A 25,173-nucleotide genomic window follows, 5' to 3' on the forward strand; every position below is an offset into this window, starting at 1 on the left:
AGACACCTTCCCTTAGATCTGTACATTAGTCATGAACCGAATCTTCATGGCAGAGAAAGGAATAGTCTTTTACCATTTACTAAACAGTAGGAAAATACAGACTGACAAATTCATAAAGATGTTTTAAAAATAGAAATCAGGAAGTTAGGATTAACATATACACACTACTATATAAAAAATAAATAATCAACAAGGACCTACCGTATAGCACAGGGAACTCTACTCAATACTCTGTAATAAGCTATATGGGAAAAGAATCTGAAAAAGAATAGATACAGGTATATGTATAACTAAATCACTTTGCTGTACACCTGAAACTAACACAACATTGTAAATCAACTATACTCCAATATAAAATAGAAATTAAAAAAATAAAATAAAAAATAAAAACAGATAGTAACAAAAAATAGATACATGGATGGGAGGGAGGATATCAACTAGTATATGGTTCTTCTGCAGAACAATCTAGCAATACAGATCTAAAGCCTTCAAAATATTTATATTGTTTGACCTAGTGATAAACCTTGAAGACATTATGCTAAATGAAATAAATTAGTCACACAAAAAACAAACACTATATAACCCTACTTATATGAGGTACCTACAGTAGTCATATTCATAGAGACAGAAAGTGGAATGGTGGTTGCCAGGGGCTGGGGGAGAAGGGAATAAGAAGTTATTATTTAATATACAAAGTTTCAGTTTGAAAAGATGAAAAAGTTCTGGAGAGGGATGGTGGTGGTGTTTGCACAACAAGATGAAACGCACTTAATGCCACTGAATAGGACACTTAAAAATGGTTAAAATGGTAAAGTTTCTGTTATATGTATTTTACCACAATTAAAAATTCTTCTGAATATTTAGCAACAGGAAAATGGCCAACATGGGAGAAACAGTAGCAAATATTTTTCAGATTTTCTACAAAAATCACTGTAAGCACATGTAAGGAAGAGAAGATCAGAAGGTTATTCCAAAGCACAAAATGTTAGTAGACATTATTTCCAGGTGAGATTATGAGTGATTTCCTTTTTCATATTTATCGTATTTTCTAAATGTTCTAAGTAAATATACAGTATATTTATAACTAGATAATAAAATAAAATTTAAAAGCCCACCTACTACATCTCTATCCTCTTACCCTGCTTCATCATTATAGTAATGGCACTTATTACTACCTGAAAGTATATTGTCTCTTTATTTGTTTCCTTGCCATAGTCTGTTTCCCCAGGTAGAATGTAAGTTCTCTGAGGTCAGAGGCATCTGCATCCTTTATTCTTGAAGAGTTTCAGGCACTTAATGAGCACTCCATAAATACTCAAGTGAAAGAGAACAAGTCAAAATGAATGGATGAGGGAATGAACAGAAAATCAGTCATCCTCAAGTATGGACAGTGGCATTCCTTTCTCCTGTATCCCCACTCCAGTCACCTGGGGTAGCGACCCTCTTCCTCCCACCTGTAACCAGCTTAGGATTGCAGGAAGGGCTTTCTCCAGATTAAGCATCATCAGAATGAAATAAAACCTGAAATGTGTCCAAATTAGGGCTAAGAGAGTAGGAAGTAATCTAGAAACCCTCTCGCTTAAAGGATAGTTGAAGGGCCTGAGAAGGTGAAAGAAAAGGCTTAAAAGGGAGGGAAGATGTAGCCATTTCCAAACCCTGGAAAGTAGTCAGGTGGACTCATGCATTTACTCCATAAATATCCATTGAGCCCCTTCCGGGTGCCAAGGACTGAAATAGGCACCAAGAATACAGAAAAAAAAAAAAGAAAAATAGAATTAGATTTCATCTGTTTAACTCCTGAGGGAATACCAAGGATTGGTGAGAAATTTGGAAAGACAGATTTGAATGCATTGTAAACAAAAGAGTCCACAATAGCATTTCTGAAAGATCATTTCATGGAACCCCAGAGATACACGGAATGTTCATTTATGTTACATAAAAAAAAGAATTCTGGGGCCAAACAAATTTAGAAAATCTCAAGATGAAGTTAGTGCTTTTTCAACTATAGCACAGGACTTCTCAGGGTCTTTAATACTGTACATCATTGTAAACTGTGACTCTCCTAAAGAGCGTATGATTCCTTTCCCCAAACCTTTTGGTCAAGAGGACAATTTTTCAAGGCCTCGGACTTCCATAAGATGAGCATTAGGAAAACTTATCCTCTCTTCATAATGAGAACATTCACCTGTGGAAACGGTGGCCTGTGACCATGGATGCAGACAGGCACTGCAGCTTGCCCCTGAGACATACTGGCACCGCACACCGCAGATGCCCAAGTCTTCATCCTGAATCACTCCTATAAATCCAGTCCTCTCACCTCACAACTTTCCCAGTTACCAGTTCCAGCACTCAATTATTCCCCTTTCCATCCTTGCTTTGAACCTGGCCTTAAAGAACCATGCCTTGTGTTTCTGCTTCTGACTTGTGCTCTGTGTAATAATGATTCTGGTTCTTTCCCTAAGCTGCCGGGGGCCACCCTGGGTAAGGGTCCCCGGGTTCAACTCTTTCATCCAGCTCACCTTACATGGAGGAGGGAGACCCAGACAAGGAGTAAGAGTTTCTTGTGTCAGGGATGCCATAAATGGGGAGAGCTTGGGCTTGCTGATGTGGAAAGTTTTTCCCTGTTCTTATTTTCGGCTACTTCTTCGACAGGTCTGAGATTCTGTAATGTCCTATTTCTAGACATTATTTTAAATACATTTAGTATCTGGGAAACCAGCTATCTCTCTGACTACATCATCTTGTCAGTTCTCAAATGAAATGCAGATGCTCCGCCACACAACTGAGAAACCTTTCACGTGATGAGGCAAAGCTACTCATCGAAGGCCACTGGGCTTTGGTGTACCTTCCAGCCTTATGTATAAAAACCCACGATGCCTTTGAAACCTTGCATGAAATTCCTGTGGGGAGAAACTCTTGTGACTTTAGACTATAGTCCTCAAAGTCTGTCCCAGTTTTGTTCTCTTACCTTGTAACTTGGGTTCTCATTCCAAAATCCAGTGACCTCATTGATTGCAGCACCTCAATACAGCCCATGTACTGGAATAAGAAAAGAAAAAAAAGAACAAGTAGGAAAAAATAGCACAAAGATAGCTCTTAGCTTCAGAGTGATTTCCTGGGAAACACCGTAAATCAGCCCCTGATATCAAATTACATTTGCACACTCAGCCTACCATTGATATTTCTGACCATTAATGGACACAGGCCTTCAACCGCAGTTCAGTTATAACACATCAGCTGAATCCAAAATATGATATCAGGAATACAGCTGTCATCCCTGACCAACGTGAGCTCAGAGGTTAAGAGCTTGGGCTCTGGGGCCAGACCATGTGAATCTGTATCCTGGCTCTACCAGTTGTTAGTTATGGAACCCCAGCAAGTTACTCAACTTCTCTGCATCTCAGGTTTGCCACAGTAACGTGGGGATACAATCAGAATTGTTGTGAGAGTAAAATTATTTCCTACAGGTGTTCTAAGAGCAGTGCCTGATACATTCATGCGCTCAGAGATCAGAGGAAGCAACACTAAAGGTAATACAGGAATATCAAATCTTCTAGGGAGATAAAATAACATATAAGTGCAGATAATACAGGACAGTAATATAGGAAGGTCTTATTTTTTTTTGCAAGATCATTTATTTATTCAGAGGGTTCAAGGGAAAAAAAAGTCATGTCCTACACCAGGAATGAGTACATTTAGCTTGAACATGGAGTATTAGAAAAGGCATTGAAACTTATAAAGCTAAAAGATGGTTTATATTTAATGTGGCAGCAGCGGGAGCCATCAGGCTGCTGGAAAGACAGTGATGGGATCGTCTGTGTTTGAGGAGCTTTAATGTCAGTAGCAGTATGAAGGTGGGTTCACGGCGAAGAAAAAGTGAGGATGCTCCTGTCGAGAGGGAAGTAATGACAGCTCACACTGAGGAGGGATGGTGGCAGTAGGAAGGAGGGGACAGATTCAAGTCACATCATAGAAATAGAGACTACACCATTCGGCAGTTGATTTGATCTAGAGAATAAGAGAGAAGGATGAGTCAAGAATGACTCAGATGTTTCCAGCCAGGGTAACAGAGGGAACAGTGATTCCATTAACAGAAAAAGGAAAGCCAGGAGAGGGGAAGATGAGTTGGTTTAGGACCCACTGACTGAAAGACACTGGTGGGGTATCCAGGAAATTACAAGCTGATAGTTGAAAATTGGATTCTGGAATCATGCAGAGGCATTAAGTGTAGGGACTTAGTAGTCTTCTGTGTAGCTTTGCCAGGTGAGGCAGTGGGAGTAATCCTCTTAGCAGGGCCTCAGTTGACGAGGGAGAGTGTTTCTCTGAGAATGAGCTCGGAAATGTTATGAGAGCCAAGTGGTCTGATTGAAAGTGATCTGTAGGCTCCTTGGAAAAGATCTGCTTCCTGTTTAGCTTTCCTCTGGAAGCCTTGCAGCCTCCCTCTGCTTGTGGAAAGATGGCAGGAGCTGGGGGTGCCTCCCCAGATACTTCTTGCAGTATTTCTCAGCGAATTCTACAGATTTCACATCCTAAGAGGAGGTCAGTGCACCAAGTGTTGCCTAGAGCCTCGTGCAGGGTAGAGCGTGCTGGCCAGGACAATTACCTGGCCATTCTCAGCCAGAGTCCTGTTCATCACATCCCTCCTGCGGGATCTAGTATTGAGAAAAATTTTTTTTTAATATTTTATTCTGTCCCAATCACATTTAACATCCCAAGGCTTGAGTATCTCAAGGAAGTAAGCGATGTCTAGAGATTTCTGTTCAATAAACCATTAGACGTAATAGGAAAGGAAAGCTAGATGTAGCACGGTATTAAGCCCATCTCAAAACTGTCATGAGGGCTTCCCTGGTGGCACAGTGGTTGGGAGTCCGACTGCCGATGCAGGGGACACGGGTTCGTGCCCCGGTCCGGGGGATCCCACATGCCACGGAGCGGCTGGGCCCGTGAGCCATGGCCGCTGAGCCTGCGCGTCCGGAGCCTGTGCTCCGCAACGGGAGAGGCCACAATAGTGAGAGGCCCGCGGACCGCAAAAAACAAAACAAAACAAAAAACTGTCATGCAAGGAGATTGCAAGGGTCCAAGCTCCATGTTGAGAGTGGACTGAAAAGAAAGTTTTCCTATCCTCACTGGCTGCTCTGGCTTTTCCTGCCTTTCCGTGTCTCCTTCCATTCCAGAACTTAGCACCTGTTCCCCTATTTCCTGCATCCCTCAACCTGGAAAGAATGGGCTCCCCACACAGGTCGGGGAACAGGTCTAGACTATCCTCCAATCCCCCCAGGAAGCCTTGTTGGTGCAGAGGTGGGTGTCATCTTTCCCTTCAGCTGTAAATTTTCAATTTAAGACCAGGTGATACAGCCTATCCAGGTACAGTTTTTGAAAACGTGACAAAGCACCTCCAGTTTTCACACTCAGCCAGAGTGATTTTTAAAAAATGAATATCAGGGCTTCCCTGGTGGCACAGTGGTTGAGAGTCCGCCTGCCTTTGCAGGGGGCGCGGGTTCGTGCCCCGGTCTGGAAGGATCCCACATGTCGCGGAGCGCCTGCGCCCGTGAGCCATGGCCACTGAGCCTGAGCGTCCGGAGCCTGTTGCTCCGCAACGGGAGGGGCCGCAGCGGTGAGAGGCCCGCGTACAGCAAGAGAAAAAAAAAAAAGAATATCAGGCCATGTCCCGCCATTGCTTAAAACCTCTGGCTTTTATTATCAGAACAAACTTGTTGCCATAAACACTTAAACGCTGTGTTTTCTGACCCCTGTTTACCCCTCCAACTCCATCTGTGTCACTCTGCCCCTGTGCACTTTGCTGCCACATTGGCTTTCCTTCTATTCCTCAAATACAAGGCCTTTGCACTTGCTGTTCCATTGCCAGCTCTGCCTAGCTCTTCCCCCACTGCACTGCAGGACTAACTCCTTTTTGTCCTTCAGGTTTTAATTCAAATGTCACTGCCTCAGAGGCCCCCTCCTGTCACCCTTCATCACAGTCCCTCATTTGTCATTTCATGCCACTATCAGGTTTACTTGTCAATTTGCTTGTTTGTTACCTGTCTTCATTCCCTTGGCCATAAGCACCGTAAGAGTAAGAACCATGATCGCCATGGTATTTCCAACACCCGGGACAACGCCTGGGCCACAGCGAATGCTATAGAGTTTGCATCCAACAAATACTGGATGAAAGAGTGGAGAAAGCTTCTACTGTTCAGCTCCAACATGAGCTTTAAAATGAGCAGAGAGAGATGAAGGTCTGACTGTTCTCCCCATCCTGGGGGATGAGTGAGGAGGACAGAACTGAGGACTCAGAAAGAGACTCAAGAGGAAGGTGGGAAGAATAGGCCCAACTCCCCAGGTGTTCCAGGGCTGGGGGGTGTGGTCGTGGGGAGCGCCCTGAGCGATAAAGTTGATGGTGGGGACTCCAACTGGGAGGAGAGTAGGCTGCGGATCTGAACAGGATGCGGAGAAAGAGACAAAAAAATGTCAGCTGGGACAGAAATGCTCCAAGGCTGATGAAGCTCAACAGCGAGGGAGGGTGTCAAATGGTGCCGTCCTCAGCCCAGTGAAGTGAAGCACCCATGGTGGGATTCTGGTTAACGATGCGGAGAGGGGTCTCTCGTAGAGAGTGGGAGAGCAAGTCAGGGAGGAGGGGAATCTTCCAAGGTTTTGTTCTTAATCACCTCATGCCCTTCCTTCTGAGGCAGCCCCAGGCATTGCTTCCGATCCCCGCCCCTTCCTCGAAACCTGTTTTGCTTCACACGCTTGTCTGTCATCAATGGCACACCTGCTGCCAACCTCCCTGTGCTAAACGTGAATCCTAGCCTGAGGTGATCGTGACAAGAAGCACATTCCCCGCCGACCCTGGGCACATGAGGAAGAAGCCACTCTGGGCAACGTGAAGGGAGAAAAGCAATGCCTGATTTTTTCCACAATGACCCTGAAGCCCAGATGCAGCTGGTCTTCCCTTTGACTCATTCAGTCCATTCCACTCCGAAACCATCGCTGTGTGGAAGCAGAGAGAGGGCAGTGCGTGAAAAGAATCTGTCTGCATCTCCATTCACGTACCTGATGACTGCCCAAGCGGAAAGCGGCTGAATGTCCAGGCCCGAGGGATGAGGAGTTCAGTTTGTTGATTTCAGTATAAACTAGAGATGATAGTACCTCCCATTCATTTATTAAATGTAGATCTGCATAAGACATGCTCTCTGTTCTTAAGAAACCCATTCATTTATTAAATTCACTTATTTATTCATTTATTAAATGTAGATCTGCATAAGACGTGCTCTCTGTTCTTAAGAGACCCAGCCCCGTGAGGATAGGCCAACCATGAAAGAGATGATTTATCTTTTCTTTCTATGAGGTTAGTCATTGTTAATTCCATTAAATAGATGAAGAAATTAAGGCCTATTAAAGGGAAGTGCCTGGCTCGGTTTCATGTATTCAGTGAGACTGAATCAGGGCTTATTCTGGAGGCCACAGCCCATTTCTGGGAACCTTTGTGTGAGCCTTGCGGAACAGGAAAAGCAAAAAGAAAAAGAGTCATCCAGCTGCTCCCACTGACTCTTCCTTTGGTCTTCCCAGGTGTGTAAGAAGGTAACGAGCCTGGGGGCCCCACGGTAAGAGCAGGCATGAATCCAAGCTCTCCAGGGGCCTGCAGGAGGTGGCACATGAGGCAGAAGACACTCCCTAGTTCCTGACCCTGTGATGAGAAGAGGACGCTGAAGAGCTTTATTAGAGGCACCCAGGAGCGGCGAGAACGCGGCGACACTCAGACAACCTTCCCATTCAGCACCCGACAGACGGCTCACCTAGCTCCCGGCTCACGCGCTCCCTTCGTGCCCCAAGGCACTCATAATATTTTGTACTGTCTGAGCTTCAGCCGCTTGCTTCCAGGGAGAGATGAACAGCCTATTCATGGCCTGCGTATCTTGGGTTTCGCATTCCAGAGAAGAAATTACTGCAGTTTTCAGAGAGAAGGAATGAGAGCTAACTTATGGGAAATTTTCACCTGACTCTTACAGAAGGATGACTTCAAAAGACCTAAAGAAAAAGGATATATATTCTTATATCCTCAGAAAAAAATGTCTGCAGGATACATAAGACACGGTTAACAGTGGTTACCTCTGGGAATGGGACAGAGGCAGCCTTTTACTTTACATTTTTGTATTGCTTATGTTTGAAAATAAGTAGATGGTATTATTTTAGAGTTTAAAAATTAAATAAGGCCTACCACTTAACCTCTTGGGATCACAATTTATAAATTACTAAGTAGGGTTAAATCCCTTTTTTTCAATGGCATATTCCCTTCCTTAGAATGTGCCTGTCCCTGTGCTAGGAGAATGGAGAAATATTGTTCAAAAGAAGGTTAAAGGCATTGGCCCTGCACTTAATAAGATGGGAAGGAATGACACTTTGAAACAACCAGGACACTGAAGAACAGTATATCAAATACGATAAGACAAGGGTCTGACCTTCATGCAATAAATGTTCAACAATGGTAGAGGCCACCAATGTGGTCTGAAGACACTGCAGGATTTTTCTGTCACCTCTAAATAACATCTAGTCTTTCCCATTTAGAAAAAAATGTTGGGGGGAATGGGGAGAGCTCATTCTCTTCATAACCTTGAGACATTGTCTCCACTTCTTTACTTTCCATTCATGCTTCAACCCACTACAGTAGTTTCTGGTCTCAAGACTCTATTGAAACTCCCTGAGCAAACCAATGATCTCCTCGTCCACTGTGACCTGTTCTGGTCTCCAATTCACCTACCCAGAGCAACTGCCATTGCTGACCTCTAGCCACCTCCTTCTCTTTCCTTGGAGCGTCTCTCCTTGGTTTTCTTGAGAGTATTCTCTGGTTCCCCATCTTTATCCTCTGACTCTTCCTTCTCTGCCTCCTTTGTTGCTTCCTTTTCCCACCCTGTCTTTTCTTTAAACAATGTCCCTTCTCCCGTCACTCTATACCATTGGTTCTTAACTCTGACTGCATATTAAAACGCCAGGGAAGCTCAGAAATTCTGGTTCCCGAGTTTTACTCCAATCCAATAAAATCAATCCCTACCATGTATACTCCTTTGCCTTCACTTATTGCCTGGATGTTGACGGCACACAGATTTTCAACCCAAGCTCTCTCCCAGGTTCCAGATCTGTATAATCACAGGAATATTCCACTTGCATCTCAAAGTCAACAACTCCAAATTATTCCTCTACTTTCATTTCTGATCTCAACCAATGGTATCACCATCTACCTCTTTATACAAACCAGAAAACGCACCTCTTCCCTTTCTTTCAAACCCCTCATCCAACCAGGGGCCAAGTTCCATCAATTCAATCATCTCTCACATCTGCCCTCTCTTCTCCCCTCAGCTCCACACTCTGCCCCAAATTGTACCACCCTAGTTTAGGCACACTCTGTCTCTCAACTGCAATAGAGTGGACTCACATCCATTCAATGCACTTAATTCAACTACTATATCCATTTGGCCGGCAGAACATAAGAGATCAGTCCCTTCGTTCAGCCCTTCAGCCCCCAACCCTACTCCTCAAAGACTTTGACCTCAACTGCCCCAGGAAAAGGGGACCTCTGCAAATTCAAACAGAAATACGAGTGAATGACTCTGAGCCTGGATGGTCCAGGTACACAAGTGTTAGAGATGTCAGGGATTACCCAGTGCATTCTTTACTCTACCTGAGCTTCACCCTGGTGTTGAATTTAGAACACAATCCCCCGAAGGAGTGTCCTACCCTCTGAATCTGCCTTTCCCAGTACAGCCAGCACCTTACTGAAATGCAAGTCTAGCAGGATATTACTCCATCCTATCACATCTCATTCCCACTTAAAACCCTTCAGACCCCCCACCTTCTTAAAGCAGAGCTTCTCAGACTTTAGAGAACTTCAGAGTCAACAGAGAACCTTCAATGGCAGATTTAAAAAAACAGATTCCTAGGGTTCTGACAGATTCTGCTTCAGTCGGTCCAGGAGATTGCATTTTAATAAGCATTCATGGGTTCCGCTACAGCTAGTCCAAGAATTAACACTTTGGAGAAAACATCAGTCTTCAGGAAGAGATCCTACTTTCTTAGTTTAATGGACAAGGTCTCCAGCTATTATCATTCAAAAGTCACTTACATGAAACCTCTCCTCTTTTCCTCCTTTCTTACCTTCAGGCTTGACCACTACCTTCTCTGGACCCTCCTCCACACACTGTATGGATGTCCAGAAGATCTTTCATAAAACATTAATTGTCCATATGGCTTTTATTGGTCAATGTGTGTGTATCTCTTTTAGGATAGGAATAGTGTCTGTTTGTATCCTCAGTGTTGAGCCTAGCTCACCAATGTTCCTGAGATGAATGAGTAAAATAGGGCTTGAATAACTTTTAAGAAAAGATAGGATGTGTGTATAAAAATAATTATATTAAGGATTTAGATCATATTAATCCTTTTTTTCAAACTGAATCTCATCTAACTTAGGTTTTCCAAAAGAATAATCATAAAGGTCAAAAACTCAATGCTTAATAATTAAGGCATTGGGCTTCCCTGGTTGCACAGTGGTTGGGAGTCCGCCTGCCGACGCAGGGGACGCGGCTTCGTGCCCCGGTCCGGGAGGATCTTGCATGCCGCGGAGAGGCTGGGTCCGTGAGCCATGGCCGCTGAGCCTGCGCGTCCAGAGCCTGTGCTCCGCAGCGGGAGAGAGGCCACAGTGGTGAGAGGCCCGCGTACCGCAAAAAATAATAATAATAATAATAATTAAGGCAATAATGAGTGAGTGGATCCAGGTAGAAGAAAGTAGCCAGATACAGGCAAATCTGGAACTATACGGCATACAAGAAAGACAAAACCCAAAGTACTCACTCTAGCTACTTCTTGTCATTTGGGAAACCAGGTCTGATTTTTCAAGAGAAGTCAGAAATAAGACTTTATTTATGAATTTTCCTAAGTTTTAAAACCAACAGGTCACAATGAACAATCCAAAATTTAAATTTAAAAAATCTATTTATAATAGAATCCAAAGCAATAAAATATTTATGAATAAATTTAACAAAATAAATACAAAATTTATGCTTTGAAACTATAAAATATTGTTGAAAGAAACTCAAGAAGACCAAAACAATTGGAAAGACATTCCAAGTTCAGAGATGGGGAAGACTTAATGTTAAGGTAGCAGTACTCTTCAAACTGATCAACTAACTCAACTAATTGCATAAAGAAAGACATATAGATCAGTGAAATAGACTTGAGAATCCAAAAATAAACCCTCACATTTACTGTCAGTAGACTTCTGACAAGGGCACCAAAACAATTTAAGTCGGGGGACAACAATGTTTTCAACAAACGGTGCTGTAGCAATTGGATATTAACAGAATGGAATAACATACAAAAGAATGAAATTAGATCTCTATTCGATACCATATGCAAAAATAAACTCAAAATGGATCTAAGACCTACATATAAGAGTTAAAATGATAAAACTCTTAAAAGAAAATAGGCAAAAATCATCAGGACCTTGGATATGATACCAAAAGTACAAGCAAACAAAGAAAAAAACAGATAAATTGAATTTCATAAAAATTACTTTTGTGCTTCAAGGGACACTATCAAGAAAATGAAAAGACCATGCACAGAATGGGAGAAAATGTTTGCAAATGATTTATCTGATAAGGGACTTGCATCTAGAATACATAAAGAACACAACTCAATAATAAAAAGACAAATAACCCAATTTTTAAATGGACAAATGATCTGAACAGACATTTCTCCAAATAAGATATACAAATGGCGAGTAAGCACATGAAAAACTGCTCAGCGTCATTCATCACTAAGGAACTGCACATCAAAACCACAGTGAGATACCACTTCACACCCTTTGGAATGGCTATAATTAAAAAAAAAACAAACTGAAAATGGAAAGTGTTGGCAAAGGTGTAGAGAAACTGGAACCCTCATACGTTGGTAATGGGAATGTAAAATGGTGAAGCCATGAGGGAAAACAGCTTGGCAGTTCCTCAAAAAGTTAAACTAAGAATTACCATATGGCTCAACAATTCCACTCCTAGATATACACCCATGAAAAGTGAAAACACATGTTCACACAAACACTTGCAGTCAAATGTTCATAGTAGCATTAGTCATAATGGCCAAAAAGTAGAAACACTTGAGTATCCATCAACTGATGAATGGATCAATAAAAAGTGGTATTTCATGCAATGGCATAGTGTTTGACAATAAAAAGGAATGAACTGCTGATAAATGGTACAACATGGATGAACCCTGAAAATATTTTTCTAAGTGAAAGAAGACAGTCACAAAAGACCACATATTGTGTGATTCCATTTATATGAAATGTCTGGAATGAACAAATCTATAGAACTAGAAAGGAGGGTTGGAAGGTTTGGGGGGATGCGGTATGAGTGCTACGGGTTACAGGGTTGCTTTGGTGGTTGATAAAGATGTTCTAATATTGGTGATGGTTGCACAACTTTGTGCATATACTAAAAGCCATTGGCTTGTACACTTGATATGGGTGAATTGTATGGAGTGTAATTATATATCAATAGAACTATTATCAAGCAACAATAACAACAACACTAATAGGCCAACAAATAATATCTTCAGGCAGTGTGGGATCCTGATATAAATTATTTAGAAAATACGTGTGAATGGATGAATAATCAATCTATGGACGAGGCTTCAGAAATGATTATAGTTGTTTGAAATCTTCAGCACTCTTGAGGCAGAGGTCATTGCTCTTCCTCTGGGCTCCCAGAACATCTTGGTCACACCACAAGGTTGTACTCACCCAGTGGTGCTGCAATTTATCTGTTTAAATGTCTATGCCTGCTCGCTGCTGGACTGTGGGCTTCTCAAGGGCAGGCAGTGAGTCTTAGTCATCATTATCCCCAGCACCTCTTACAGGGCAATAAACAATTTATTTGAATGAAGTAGCCAAGAAATAATGTTCAGGAAGTCTCAAAATAACCTGCATCCTAACTGGTCCATCTGTAATGTGTTCCTTCTTAAAGAGGTGTATTTCCAGTTAAAATAATCCTGAAGTGAAGCTGGTCAAAGCCCTCCTTGTGCCAGGTGTGAGTCGGAAGTTGCACGTGTGAGAAGGGAGTGGAAAGTCCTTCCCCGTTTAGTGCAGCACCAATCTATGCAAACCTGGGCAGATGGACACTGGGGAGGGGGACCCTGCCTCTGGAATGGGAGCAACACCGGGGAGCGAGTTCAGGGGGGAGATCAGTGAGACAGGCCTCAAGGGAAGAGGCACAAGGGGTTTTAGCAAACACTGCCTTTTCTTCCTCTTTTTTTTTTTTTAAATTGAACTATAGTTGATTTACAGTATTGTGTTAGTTTCAGGTGTGCAGCTTCAGATTCCTTTCCATTACAGGTTATTGCAACATACTGAATATAGTTCCCTATGCTAAACAGTTTATCTACTTTATATATAGTGGTGTGTATCTATTACTCCCACACTCCCAATTTATCCCTACCCCTACCCTTTCCCCTTTGGGAATCATAAGTTTATTTTCTATGTCTGAGAGTCTATGAACACTGCCTTTTCTTAGATGATCTTACAGCACCTTTGAAACTTCCCCTCCAAGAGCAAAGGGCTGCTGACACTTTCCTGCTCTCCACCATTCTTTGTCTTCTTGTATTTGCTTTTCTTCAGAGCACTTATTGCTGACAACAGTCAGTATTTGTTCATAGTCTGTCTCCCCCACTAGAAGGTTAGTAGCGGAAAGCAGGACTGCTTTCTCTCCAACACCTAGAGTACTGTCTGGTACACAGTAGTCCCTCAAAATAAATTTTGGTTGATTAAATTGAACAGGTTTTTTAAATCCAAACATCTACCCTGATGAAAACTCCTTCTGCTCCAGGTTCAAAAGCCTGAAAATTTGGATTTGGTCATTCATTCCCACTTGGGGTCTTTGCAACCAAGGAATTTCAATCCTCCGAGTCCTTAATGTTTACAAAGATGGAATCTCCTAAAGTAAGTTGTGTGTTCTGCTTCTCCTTCCAAAAACAAGATCTCTCTCTCCAGGTTTCCTGTCCAAGCCAAAACAGGGCTGTGAAGGGAGCAAACCCTATCACTCTGGCCCAGATCCTCACCTTCTATGCTCCTTCCCCACTAAGTAGACTCCTTCGCCTGCAGCAGATGGAGAGAGCACCTATATTTTAAAAGTCCATTCCTAGGGGGCTTCCCTGGTGGAGCAGGGGTTAAGAATCCGCCTGCCAATGCAGGGGACACAGGTTTGAGCCCTGGTCCAGGAAGATCCCACATGCCACGGAGCAACCAAGCCCATGCGCCACAACTACTGAACCTGCGCTCTAGAGCCCATGAGCCACAACTACTGAGCCTGTGTGCCACAACTACTGAAGTCTGCATGCCTAGAGCCTATGCTCCGCAACAAGAGGAGCCACCGCTCACTGCAACTAGAGAAAGCCCGCGTGCAGCCACCAAGACCCAACACAGCCAAAAAAGAAAAAAGTCCATTCCTAGTTACCCTAAGGCAAGCAGAACTGAAAACATCTTAAATATAATCTCCTGGGGAATTTTAAAATTAAATACGGGCATTTCTAAGTTGATTCAGAAGAGAAGTTTCTCTTTAACAGTGGGCAACCAGGATCCTGCAAATAGAGTGTCTTGAGGGCCAGAAGCCCAGGTAAGCAATAAAGATCTTGGTCTGGTTGGCATTTTGTTGACACTCTAATATGCTACGATATAAGCTGCCTACCAGCAACCAAAAAAAAGTTTCAATTCATCTGAAAAAGAGTACTGGTTGTCTGTGGGCAAGGAAAGTATGACAACCATCTGCGTTACACGAGGCGGCTGTGCAGCATCTCATACCAACAGTCCTACTTGCATGGAAAATCCCTTACACTCAGGAATTTTTTTGAACTGAGAGAGGTTGCATCTCTGCCTACAGACCTGAGCACAGAACAGTCAGTCAGCTTGAGGGTCATCCCTGCAGCAAAATCCACACTGAGACCATTTGGAGGGCTCTGACCTCTCCTAGGAATAACTTTATACCCACGTCTTGGGAGACACGAATGGCTCTTTCTGCTGCTGGGCACAGCCAGAAAAGTCATCGTACGTGATCATGAGCTTTTGTAGGAACAGTGATTTACGTTGTCTGTTCTCACAAGTGTTATCTCATTTGATCCTCACGGTGAAACTGTGACAGAACGTGAACGGGTGTAGGATACCACTTTTGCAGATGGGAAACTGATTCTCAGGGGTTCAGTGCTCTGCTCAAGGGCCACAGGACTGGTTCATGGAGAACCCAGATCTTTTGATGCTTAAAGCTATGCTATTCCACGTCATCTCCCTGACCTGGAGAAGTTGACCATCTAGGGGAGTCTCCAAGCCCTACATCTATAAAAAATACAAGCTAATGCACAGTGATGTTGAACACCAATGTAAGAGACTCAGGTGTGCAATTTCCCCACAGTACCTGGGTCAGGTAAGAGAAGATTCCCCGTGATGCTTACCTCCTTGCAGTGCCCTATGTTCCATGATGGGTAGAGTCCAAGGAGACGTGTAAAATGAAAATAAATTCAGGGAACTGAAAACTTATGGATTGAAGACATTGCATTGTATCTCTCCTCCACTCACCTACCCAAATAGTCATTATATATATATATATATTTCTCTTTTTAATATATATATATTTTTTCATTATAGCATGAAGAGAAAGAGTGGGAAAGCCAGGCATCCTCTACAGGTGGCAGATGTTTTTATATTCTATAATAACTTATAGGAACTTGAGGATTGACTGCTGCAACCATCACCTAAAACAGTAAGTTCCCCACGGTGTTGATCACCCTTTGTGGTCTGGAGAAATAAACACTGCATCATACAAAGGTGAATTCTCCATGAAAAAATATTCTCAGTGTGCTCTTTGCAGAAACTCCTTGGGGGCCTTATATCTTACATTCAATTTTAGTATTGTTGAGATTCAAAAGCTGCAACCAATAGCTTCAAGCTAAGTCCTTTGTGGAGAAGATCAAGTGTTGGCCCTGTGACCCAGTCTCCTAAGAAACTATTAAGAGAGTTTTATCACTGTGTAGGTATAATCCTAGGAAATCAAGAATGCTATTTCCTGTTGTTCTTGGAGAAGACCTCTAACCTGGAGGACTGGCCCCCATAATAAAAATGAGATTTGGAATATTAGCCCTATTCAGATTACGTTGCCCTTGAAATAGCAATTGACTACTCTCTCCTGGTGGATACAGTGAAATCCTAAGTTGTGTCAAAGCATTAATATGTTCAGAAGAGAAGAAGCCTTAGCAGTGCTGCTTACAGGAAGAACAACTGAATAACTGATCCCGACAGCCATTTAACTAGAGACCTGTGGTTAAAAAGGCAATCTTTCTCTTATTCCCTGGAAGATCCTCATGCTTCTGGACACTATCGTCTACGCCGCTGAGACACTGGGATTGCTTATTAACACAAAATGACCTAGTCTATCCTGACCCATATGGCAACCATGAAGGCAGAGAAGGAACAGACCACAGAGTCTAGAAGCATGGGCTCTGGGAGTCAGGCAGGCGGGGTCTGAAACTCAGCTTTGCATGTGTACTAGCTGTGACACCTTGGGCAGATAACTTACATCTCAAGGACTCAGTTTCCTCATCTGCAAAACAGGCACAATGACTTATCTGTTTCATAAGTTTATTATGAGGCTCAAATAAGGTAATGCAGGTGGTGCGCTGAGCACAGTGATGGAAGGGCTCAGAAAAAGTCAGTGACTCTCCTGGGATGCCTCCTAGTGTGGGGAGCTGATGAATAAGCCTCAACTACGGTGAAGCGACCTCAATCGAGAGCACTCTTTACAGGAGTGTGATAAACACTGGGATGCAAGGTGCTATGGGAGTATGTAGGAGGGGCTCCAACCCAGCCTCAGGGAGTCAGGGAAGATGTTTCAGAAGAAGGCATGCTGGTGTGAGTCATGATGGGCAACGAAGGAGAGGATGGGGGAGGGTGTGAGGCAGTGGGCACAGCATGTGCAAGAGGTAAAGGGCAAGAATAAGTGGTGCTCCAAAAGCCCTCGATATTCAATATGACTAAAGTCCAGAGATATGGCTGGAGGTATAGGCAGGGGCTACAGTATATTAGTTACCTAGGTCACTGTCTGTCCACATAATTCAATGGGCTCTTGGTGGCCAGCATCTGGGTCCCATTTACCTTGCATCCTTAGAGTCCCGCACAGTACATGGCACACAGTAGGCTCTCAATAAATGGTCACAGAATGTCTGATTATAATAACCAAATTTCAGGCCACCTAAGATTGAGTGTGATGCCAATTTCTCCTCATTCTTCCGTAAGTTTCCAAACAACACTTCCACCCGGCCCACTTCACAGACCCAAATAAATACAAGCTAAAAATATAGCCCAGGTCATGAATCATAAATGAGATGGAAAAGCAGTGACTCACCGAAGTTAATCTGCTTCCCAGGAGAGTGCTGCTGGATGTCCTTTGCTCCGAAGGTGAGGCAAAACGCCAGCACCATCACTGCGCAGATACAGCTAATGTAATTCCCAGGTCTGCCATTGGGTGCTCATCTGGTATTCTAAGGCTCCCATTCAGAGGCGCCAAGGGGCAGCAGCTCTGTGCGTCCCATACAGGGCAGCAGAGGGATGGGCCCTGGCACAGAGGCGGAGAGGGTACTCTGGGTGTGTGCTCAAGAAATGGTGTAGGCCCCTGTCTACTGTATCAATGGTCCAACATGTCCACCATCTTTCTGGCTATGGCCTTAATTTGGTTATTGCCACAGCCAAGGCAACACCTTCGCAGAATGGCTTAGTGGATGACTTACCGATATATTTGTATCCTTGTCTAATTAAGAACTTAATATAATCTAATAATGATGGCGTGTGTATGGTCTCTCCTGTAAACCTATAAATCCCCTTAAAATGCTACAGCTTTGAGCTCTTATGTCCTTATTTCTCAGTTCTGAGCATCTCAAAAAAATTAAAGTATAGCCCACACCCCCAAATCCCACAAATCTGACTCAGCCTTGAGTACTCAGGACATAGAGTTTTTGTAAAATTAAACACTTATTGAAGGAACACTACACACTCACAAATGAGAGCATCTGCAAGTACCACCACAAGGTAGACAAACTTTAGCAGCCCCATCAAAGTTTCTCTTCTTTTCACTTTTCTCCACCGAGCAGTGTCTGCACCCATCCCAGGAAAGACTCAAAGACCCCTAAACTTTTGCTCCTGCCCCTGCCTGTCAAATTGAATCTTACCCTCGATAAATAATCTGAAATCTCGGATAGCAGTACATCTAACTAAACTACTATGAAAAACTGGGTACCATTTAATTAAGTATTACTGGAAAAGGCCAATTGAAAAAGGCCAACATTTTTGTCATCAGTTGCCATGTTTAGTCAAACATGATGTCCGCAGTAGAAGCATCCACGTGACAGTGGTTTCCAGCTCTCTAGGACTGTAACCATGCCCAGTGTGTGGTCATGTCTGGAGGCCATGGTGGCCAGAGAACCTCATTCACGCCACCTTCCTTCCCAGTCACGGCACTGAAGTCCTATATGAATGGTCAGTTGTTCAGTTATGCTGAAACCACAAACCACATTTGTCAGTCTCCCACTTGGTGATAAACTGCTGAATGATGCCATACTAGTTTTCAGCTTTTATGATTTCTCTGAAAAAGAAGCAGCCAACAATGTGCCTTTGCAGAACAGCAGCCCAAATGTTAATAATCTCTCATTACACTTCTTTGTACATGAAACACAAGAGTTTTCTGTAGCTCAAGGCAGTGAATTCTGACTCCAGATAATATGACTAAAAGGATACGAGGGCTTGAAAGGAACTTAGAGATTATCCATTTCAACCCCTCTACTTTTCATGGATAAAAATATTAAGTGGTTTATCTGATGTCACTCAGCATTTAAAGCACAGGCAGAGGAAAGTCCACTAAAGACACAAAACGAAAGTCAGAAATGTACAAGGAGAACCAGAAGAGTATGATACAGTAGACATCGAGGGCACAGTGAGTTTTACAGAGGAAGAGATTGTTAACTGAATTCAGGGCAGCTGAGAAAACCAATAGGCTAGAGGCTGGAAAATGTCCACTGGAATTTGGCAATTATTGGTTTTAACTGTGGGTTTTAGTGGACCAATATCAACAAAGCAGAAGAGTAGAAGTCAGAGAGCAGGACACTTAGAGGGTGGTCTAGAGGTGAGGGAGTAAACCAACGAGCAGAGCGCTTTTGTTGTTATTTTTGTTTTGAGAACTTTCTATTTTAACAGAAGAGTAAAGATGAGCTAAGGGAGGAGGTCACTTTAAGGATGGAACAGACTTGAGCGTGTTCATGCTCATATGACAGAAAGGTTGACAGTAACAGAAGAAGGTGAGATCATGGTCCCCGGGAGGCAGAAGTGTAGACTACCCAGGAAATATGTAAGGCCTGATTCAAATAATTTCTTTAAACGAGTCAAAGTCTCCCGAGTACCCAAATTAAACAGCTTTCAAAGTTGGAAGAAACATTCTCCCTTTTCATACGTCTGGATGTTATTTGGAGATTCTTAAATATTCTTTTAAATAGTCAAGACCAAGCCTAAATTCGCCTAAGTGGAAACGCCGTTAATGTTGGACAGCAGCAAGATCTTACCACTTCAGCAACCACGGGGTTGCTTCAGAATTAAATCACAGGAGCATTGTGATTGGATCGAGTCAATGTTTGAAAGAAAAAAACAAAATAAAACAAAACCCTAGACTCATAAAACTTTTGCTTTGGAAAAGACTGTTTTTCCCCAACCCCTTATTTAAGTGACTTGAACAAGGTCACAAAGCTCTAAACAAGTATAGACATTTGCTGATCTGTTCATGATCATAGACATCATGTTCCCAATGAATTCTAATGTAAATTTGTGAATCAAACTCAAATAATGCCTTTAGACTTCTTAAAGTGACACCTTCAGAAAGCAACTCAAATAGACTCTCAGATTCAGTTTGCTTATTTTATAGCTTGTACTTAAAAAAAAAAAAATCTCAGAATTTTTAGTTGAGGAGAAAGAAAAGAGAGCAGGAAGATCTATACTTTCCTTTAAAGTCCATTACCATGAGGTGGCTCATTAGTACCATCGGTTATTAAATTAAGTAATGACTTTCTACAAGAATATATAGTTCATTGTAACGAATCAAAAAAAGGGAACAGAAAGTAAGATTCTAGAGGCAGGGAGAGGTCAATCAATAATAGCTAACTGGGCTTCCCTGGTGGCGCAGTGGTTGAGAGTCCGCCTGCCGATGCAGGGGACAGGGGTTCGTGCCCCGGTCCGGGAAGATCCCACACGCTGCGAAGCGGCTGGGCCCATGAGCCATGGCCACTGAGCCTGCGCATCGGGAGCCTGTGCTCCGCAACAGGAGAGGCCACAACAGTGAGAGGCCCGCATACCGCAAAAATAATAATAATAATTATTATTATTATTAATAATAGCTAATAATGTGAGTTTAGTTCAGGTTTGAGATTCTCATGGAAATCAAGAAGCTTCTTTCCTTCCCCAGCAGCTAACTATACTCCAAACCTCCAACCATTGTCCTGAACACCTCATCAAATAGCACCCACTGAGGACACAAATAGAAATCAAGAAGAGTAGGTAATACCACACAGATAGCTCTAGACCAGCCATTCCCAAAACACCTGAAAAGGGTCTCTGTTCATACCATCGTTTCCTTTAACATCCTTCTGAAATCCCATATCCTCCAGAAAGTCCTCTGGTCCTCCCACTGAAGAACTGAGATGGACAATTCATTACCAAAAAACATCCTTCTCAACAATCTACACCTACACACTTTGAAGTGATCCAGGGACGGGCAGCTGTAAAGTTCTGCACAGCTCTGTGTGTAACACTATGTGATGACCTGCCTTGGTCTTGTCCATCCTAAACCATGAGTTCCTAGAAGGCCAGGGCAGACTCTGGGTTGCCTGCTTATATCTTCCTCCCCCATTTTTTTCCTTTCTTTCTTTCTTCCATACTAACAGAACCCTCAATGTATCTAGCTTAAAAACTACCATTTCTCATATTCCCTTGAAGCCAGGAGGCCAATGAGATGTAAGAGAATGTCATCGGGTAGGACTTCAGGAAAACTACTTAAAAGGGGCCAACTCAGCCAGGGGTCGCACCAGTTTTGTCCTTGCCCTTCCTTCTTCCTGCTTCCTGGAAAACGGACATGATGGGGGCTGCTCCCACGGCCATATTGCAATGAGTGAGTCTGACGATGGAAGCCATGTGTTGAAGATGGACAAACAGGGACTTCCCTGGTGGCACAGTGGTTAAGAATCGGCCTGCCAATGCAGGGGACACGGGTTCGATCCCTGGTCCAGGAAGATCCCACATGCCACACAGCAACTAAGCCCTTGAGCCACAACTACTGAGACTGCTCTCTAGAGCCCGCGAGCCACAAGTACTGAAGTCCGCGTGCCTAGAGCCCGTGCTCCGCAACAAGAGAAGCCACCACGATGAGTAGGCCATGCTCGCCACAACTAGAGAAAGCCTGGTGCGCAGCAACGAAGACCCAACGCAGCCAAAAATTAATTAATTAATTAAAAAAAAAAAAAAGATGGACAAAGATGGAAGGAGCCTGGGTTACTAATGACTATAGAACCACTATGTAGCCCTGGTCCTACCTACTTATGGATTTTTTTCTCATGAGCAAAACAGTAAATCTCTGTTTTGTTTAAACTCCAGTTATTTGAGCCTTTGTGATAACCTAATCCAAAGTGATACAGAGGCCTGTTAACCTGTGCTTTGCAGATGGCAGCTGAGGACTCAGGGCTCCTCTGTGGCTCCCTTCCTACCGAATGAGAGCTCTGTGAAAAGGTCCAGGACTAGAATCAGTTCAGTAGTTCCTACATAGATTTTCCTATATACCAGCAAAAGTAACATCTTAATCCCTATCACCCAAAAGCAGAGCCTTTACAATAACACCTTAAATGGAAGTCTCATCCTTGACAACTTTAAATGTCCTGAACGTGGCTGAGAATACAGAAGTAAACGCCCAAAGCGATTTTTTTAAGTTAACACTAAAGCTTATGCTTGTGTTTTTCTCTTAGGAAAGCACCTCAGTCCTTCACTCAGAACCTATTTGCTCTTTTTCTTGAATATGGGGAAATTTATTTATTCAAATTTTTATTTAGCCAATATTAATTGAGCTCCTATTTCACAGCAGAAAATAAAAAAGCTAAAATTGATGGGCTTCCCTCGTGGCGCAGTGGTTGAGAGTCCGCCTGCCGATGCAGGGGACACGGGTTCGTGCCCCGGTCTGGGAAGATCCCACATGCCGCGGAGCGGCTGGGCCCGCGAGCCATGGCCGCTGAGCCTGCGCGTCCGGAGCCTGTGCTCCGCAACGGGAGAGGCCACAACAGTGAGAGGCCCGCGTAATGCAAAAAAAAAAAAAAAAAATCTAAAATTGAGCATAATTATACCAACCAGAAATGGTCATTATTGACGTGTTGGTATGCTTTATTTTATTCCTTTGGGCAATGTGTATATAAAAAATATACTTTAATGTCATTTTTAAAGTAACTTTCTATCCTGAGTTTTCCAGTTAGCATTATCTCATAATTTAATTATATAATAATTTCATAATTATACCATAATTTCAATTTAGCATTATAATATAACCTTTGTCTCAAATTATCAAAAAAACTTCAAAAATATGATTTTTAATGACTTCACAGTAGCTATATTTGTCAGCTACTGCCTCATTAATGTTGTTAACAAGCCACTCCAAAACATAGTGGCTTACAACAAACAACATTTAAATCTTATAATCACAGGTCTGTGGATAGGTTTGGGTGGCTGTCCTCCAAGCTGGACAGAGAAATGGCTGGACAGAGCTGCAGGTTTTGAAATTAGATCTGAATCTGCTCCATGGTCCCTACGTTCTCAGAGCCCATTTATTCTTGATTTAGATACAGTCATAAAAGGTGGCCCTCTTGGGAGCTCAGAAACCCACATTGAAGTTTTGGGTTCCTCTGGAGGCAGGCTCACTGTCAAAAGCAAAGAGTGATAGGTGACTGAGTAAAGAAATCTGAAAAATGGTAAAAAATAGACATATAAACTTAAAAAGCTCAGCCATCTGGGGACTTGCAGTTCAGGACAACTAACCCACCACACTCATTAGCTTCTGAGGCCCTGGGTCCCAGCATAGCACCACGATTATTAGAATGAAGACTCCATTTCCACCAGAAGAATAGTGAGGTTACATTCCAGTCTGTGTCCACTCACTGATATAGACCGAAGAAAGTTGAAAACACATGTCTACACAAAAATTTATACATGAATGCTCACTGCAGCATTAGTCATAAAAACCAAAAAGTGGAAAGAGCCCAAATGTCTGTCAACTAATGAATGGATCAACAAAATGTGGTATATCCATACAATGGAATACATTCAGGCATAAAAAAAGGAATGAAGTACTGATACAAGCTACAACATGGATGAACCCTGAAGATACCATGCTAAGTGAAAGAAGCCAGACACAAAGGGACACATGTTATATGGTGCCATTTATATGAAATTTCCAGAACAGGCAAATACATAGAGACAGAAAGTAGACCAGCGGCTACCAGCAGCTGGAAGATGTGATGGGGAGTGACTCCTAATGGGTATGTGGATTCTTTCTGGAGTGATAAAAATGTTCTAAAACCAGATAGTGGTTATGGTTGCATAGCTCTGAGAATATATGAAAAACCATTGAATTGTACACTTAAAGGGTAAATGTTACGGTATGTGAATTATATCTCAATAAAACTGTTATAAAAAATAAAACTTAGATCTAGAGAAAAAAGTCTGGCATTTCCCTCTCAAGAATTTTTTTTCAATCAGCTATCAAGCATCTCTGAAGAGAAAAAAGCATATAATCTTCATTAGTCAGAGGTTTCCATATAAAATATTTTAAGTTCTAGAAGACTGACTTCTAAAGGGAGAAACTTCAGTTATCTGAAAAGTTCAATGATTTCCTGGTGAGGCCAACTAAATGAGGCTGACTTATCAGGATTCCTACCAGTGGTGCTGACAGCATCTGTGGGCACCTCATTCAGAAAAACAGCCCCACTCTTAGGTCACTTAGACAGTTGGGTGATGACTCACAGAGTTTCTGCCCTCTCATTTTTCAGGGTTGCTCAGTGTGTGTAGGAAGCATTAGCTCACTAGCAGGTGAGCCACGTCAAAATCTTTCTGGAAGTCAGCAGGGTATAAATCAGAAATAAATATATCACCCGTGAGTATGCACATTACTCTTCCTGGAGGCCTCCAGGATCAATACTCACTCCTTGCCAGGACCCAGGGGCCTCCCACAGCAATGTTCACGTCCCACCTCATCCTTCCGCTTCCTCCTCCCCTCCCTTTCCTCTCCTCCTTCTCTTCATAGCTGATAGCCTAGTTGGCAAATCCGATTCTTACATTTTCTGAAGGGAGATTTGCAAATTCACCACACACCGCAGGCCAGAATCTCTTAGTTGTCACGCTGGGGTTTGCTGCATGGCTCTCTCCCCTCTTTTTTGCCCTCTCTCTGTGCTGTGCATTCTGAATATTCCCTCCACAAAGCATTCCTATCACTGGACCAGGCACAGTGATGCGGCGCTTGAAGTCTTAGCCTTTTATTTTCACAGAACTTTGCAACCTATTACTGTTTGTCACAGAAGATAAAGAATTTAAGATCTGGTGTTGCAGACCTACTAGAGAATGGACTTGAGGGTATGGGGAGGGGGAAGGGTGAGCTGTGACAAAGCGCGAGAGTGGCATGGACATATATACACTACCAAACGTAAGGTAGATAGCTAGTGGGAAGCAGCCGCATAGCACAGGGAGATCAGCTTGGTGCTTTGTGACCACCTAGAGGGGTGGGATAGGGAGGGTGGGAGGGAGGGAGATGGAAGAGGGAAGAGATATGGGAACATATGTATATGTATAACTGATTCACTTTGTTATAAAGCAGAAACTAATACACCATTGTAAAGCAATTATACTCCAATAAAGATGTTAAAAAAAAACTGGAAAAAAAAGAAGATCTGGTGTTGAAGAAGGGTTTCTTTGTTTTTGAGTGAACAACTTAGAGCTACTCCACATAGGTTAACATATTTTTAAAACTCATCTCTGTATTTGAAGGGATTGAGAAGAGATACTTGAAATAACTCAGACAGGTCCGGAGA

The 25,173-nt window shown here is 42.8% G+C and overlaps 1 protein-coding gene across 2 annotated transcripts in view; it reads right to left on the minus strand.

Moving 5' to 3' along the window:
* SHC4 (SHC adaptor protein 4) overlaps window positions 1–25,173 on the minus strand; it is a 130,862-nt gene that overhangs the window by 87,356 nt on the left and 18,333 nt on the right. Inside the window, exons 2-3 of one of the 2 annotated variants that reach the window (XM_067746330.1) lie at window positions 2,969–3,039; window positions 202–258 (exon numbers count right to left, since the gene is read on the minus strand). In XM_067746330.1, the coding sequence (XP_067602431.1) occupies window positions 202–258; window positions 2,969–3,039 (128 nt within the window). The remainder of the gene's footprint in view (window positions 1–201; window positions 259–2,968; window positions 3,040–25,173) is intronic. The other variant, XM_067746337.1, reaches the window with a different exon arrangement.

This window comes from Pseudorca crassidens, chromosome 1 (genome assembly GCF_039906515.1).
Source record: "Pseudorca crassidens isolate mPseCra1 chromosome 1, mPseCra1.hap1, whole genome shotgun sequence".
Lineage (NCBI taxonomy): Eukaryota > Metazoa > Chordata > Mammalia > Artiodactyla > Delphinidae > Pseudorca > Pseudorca crassidens.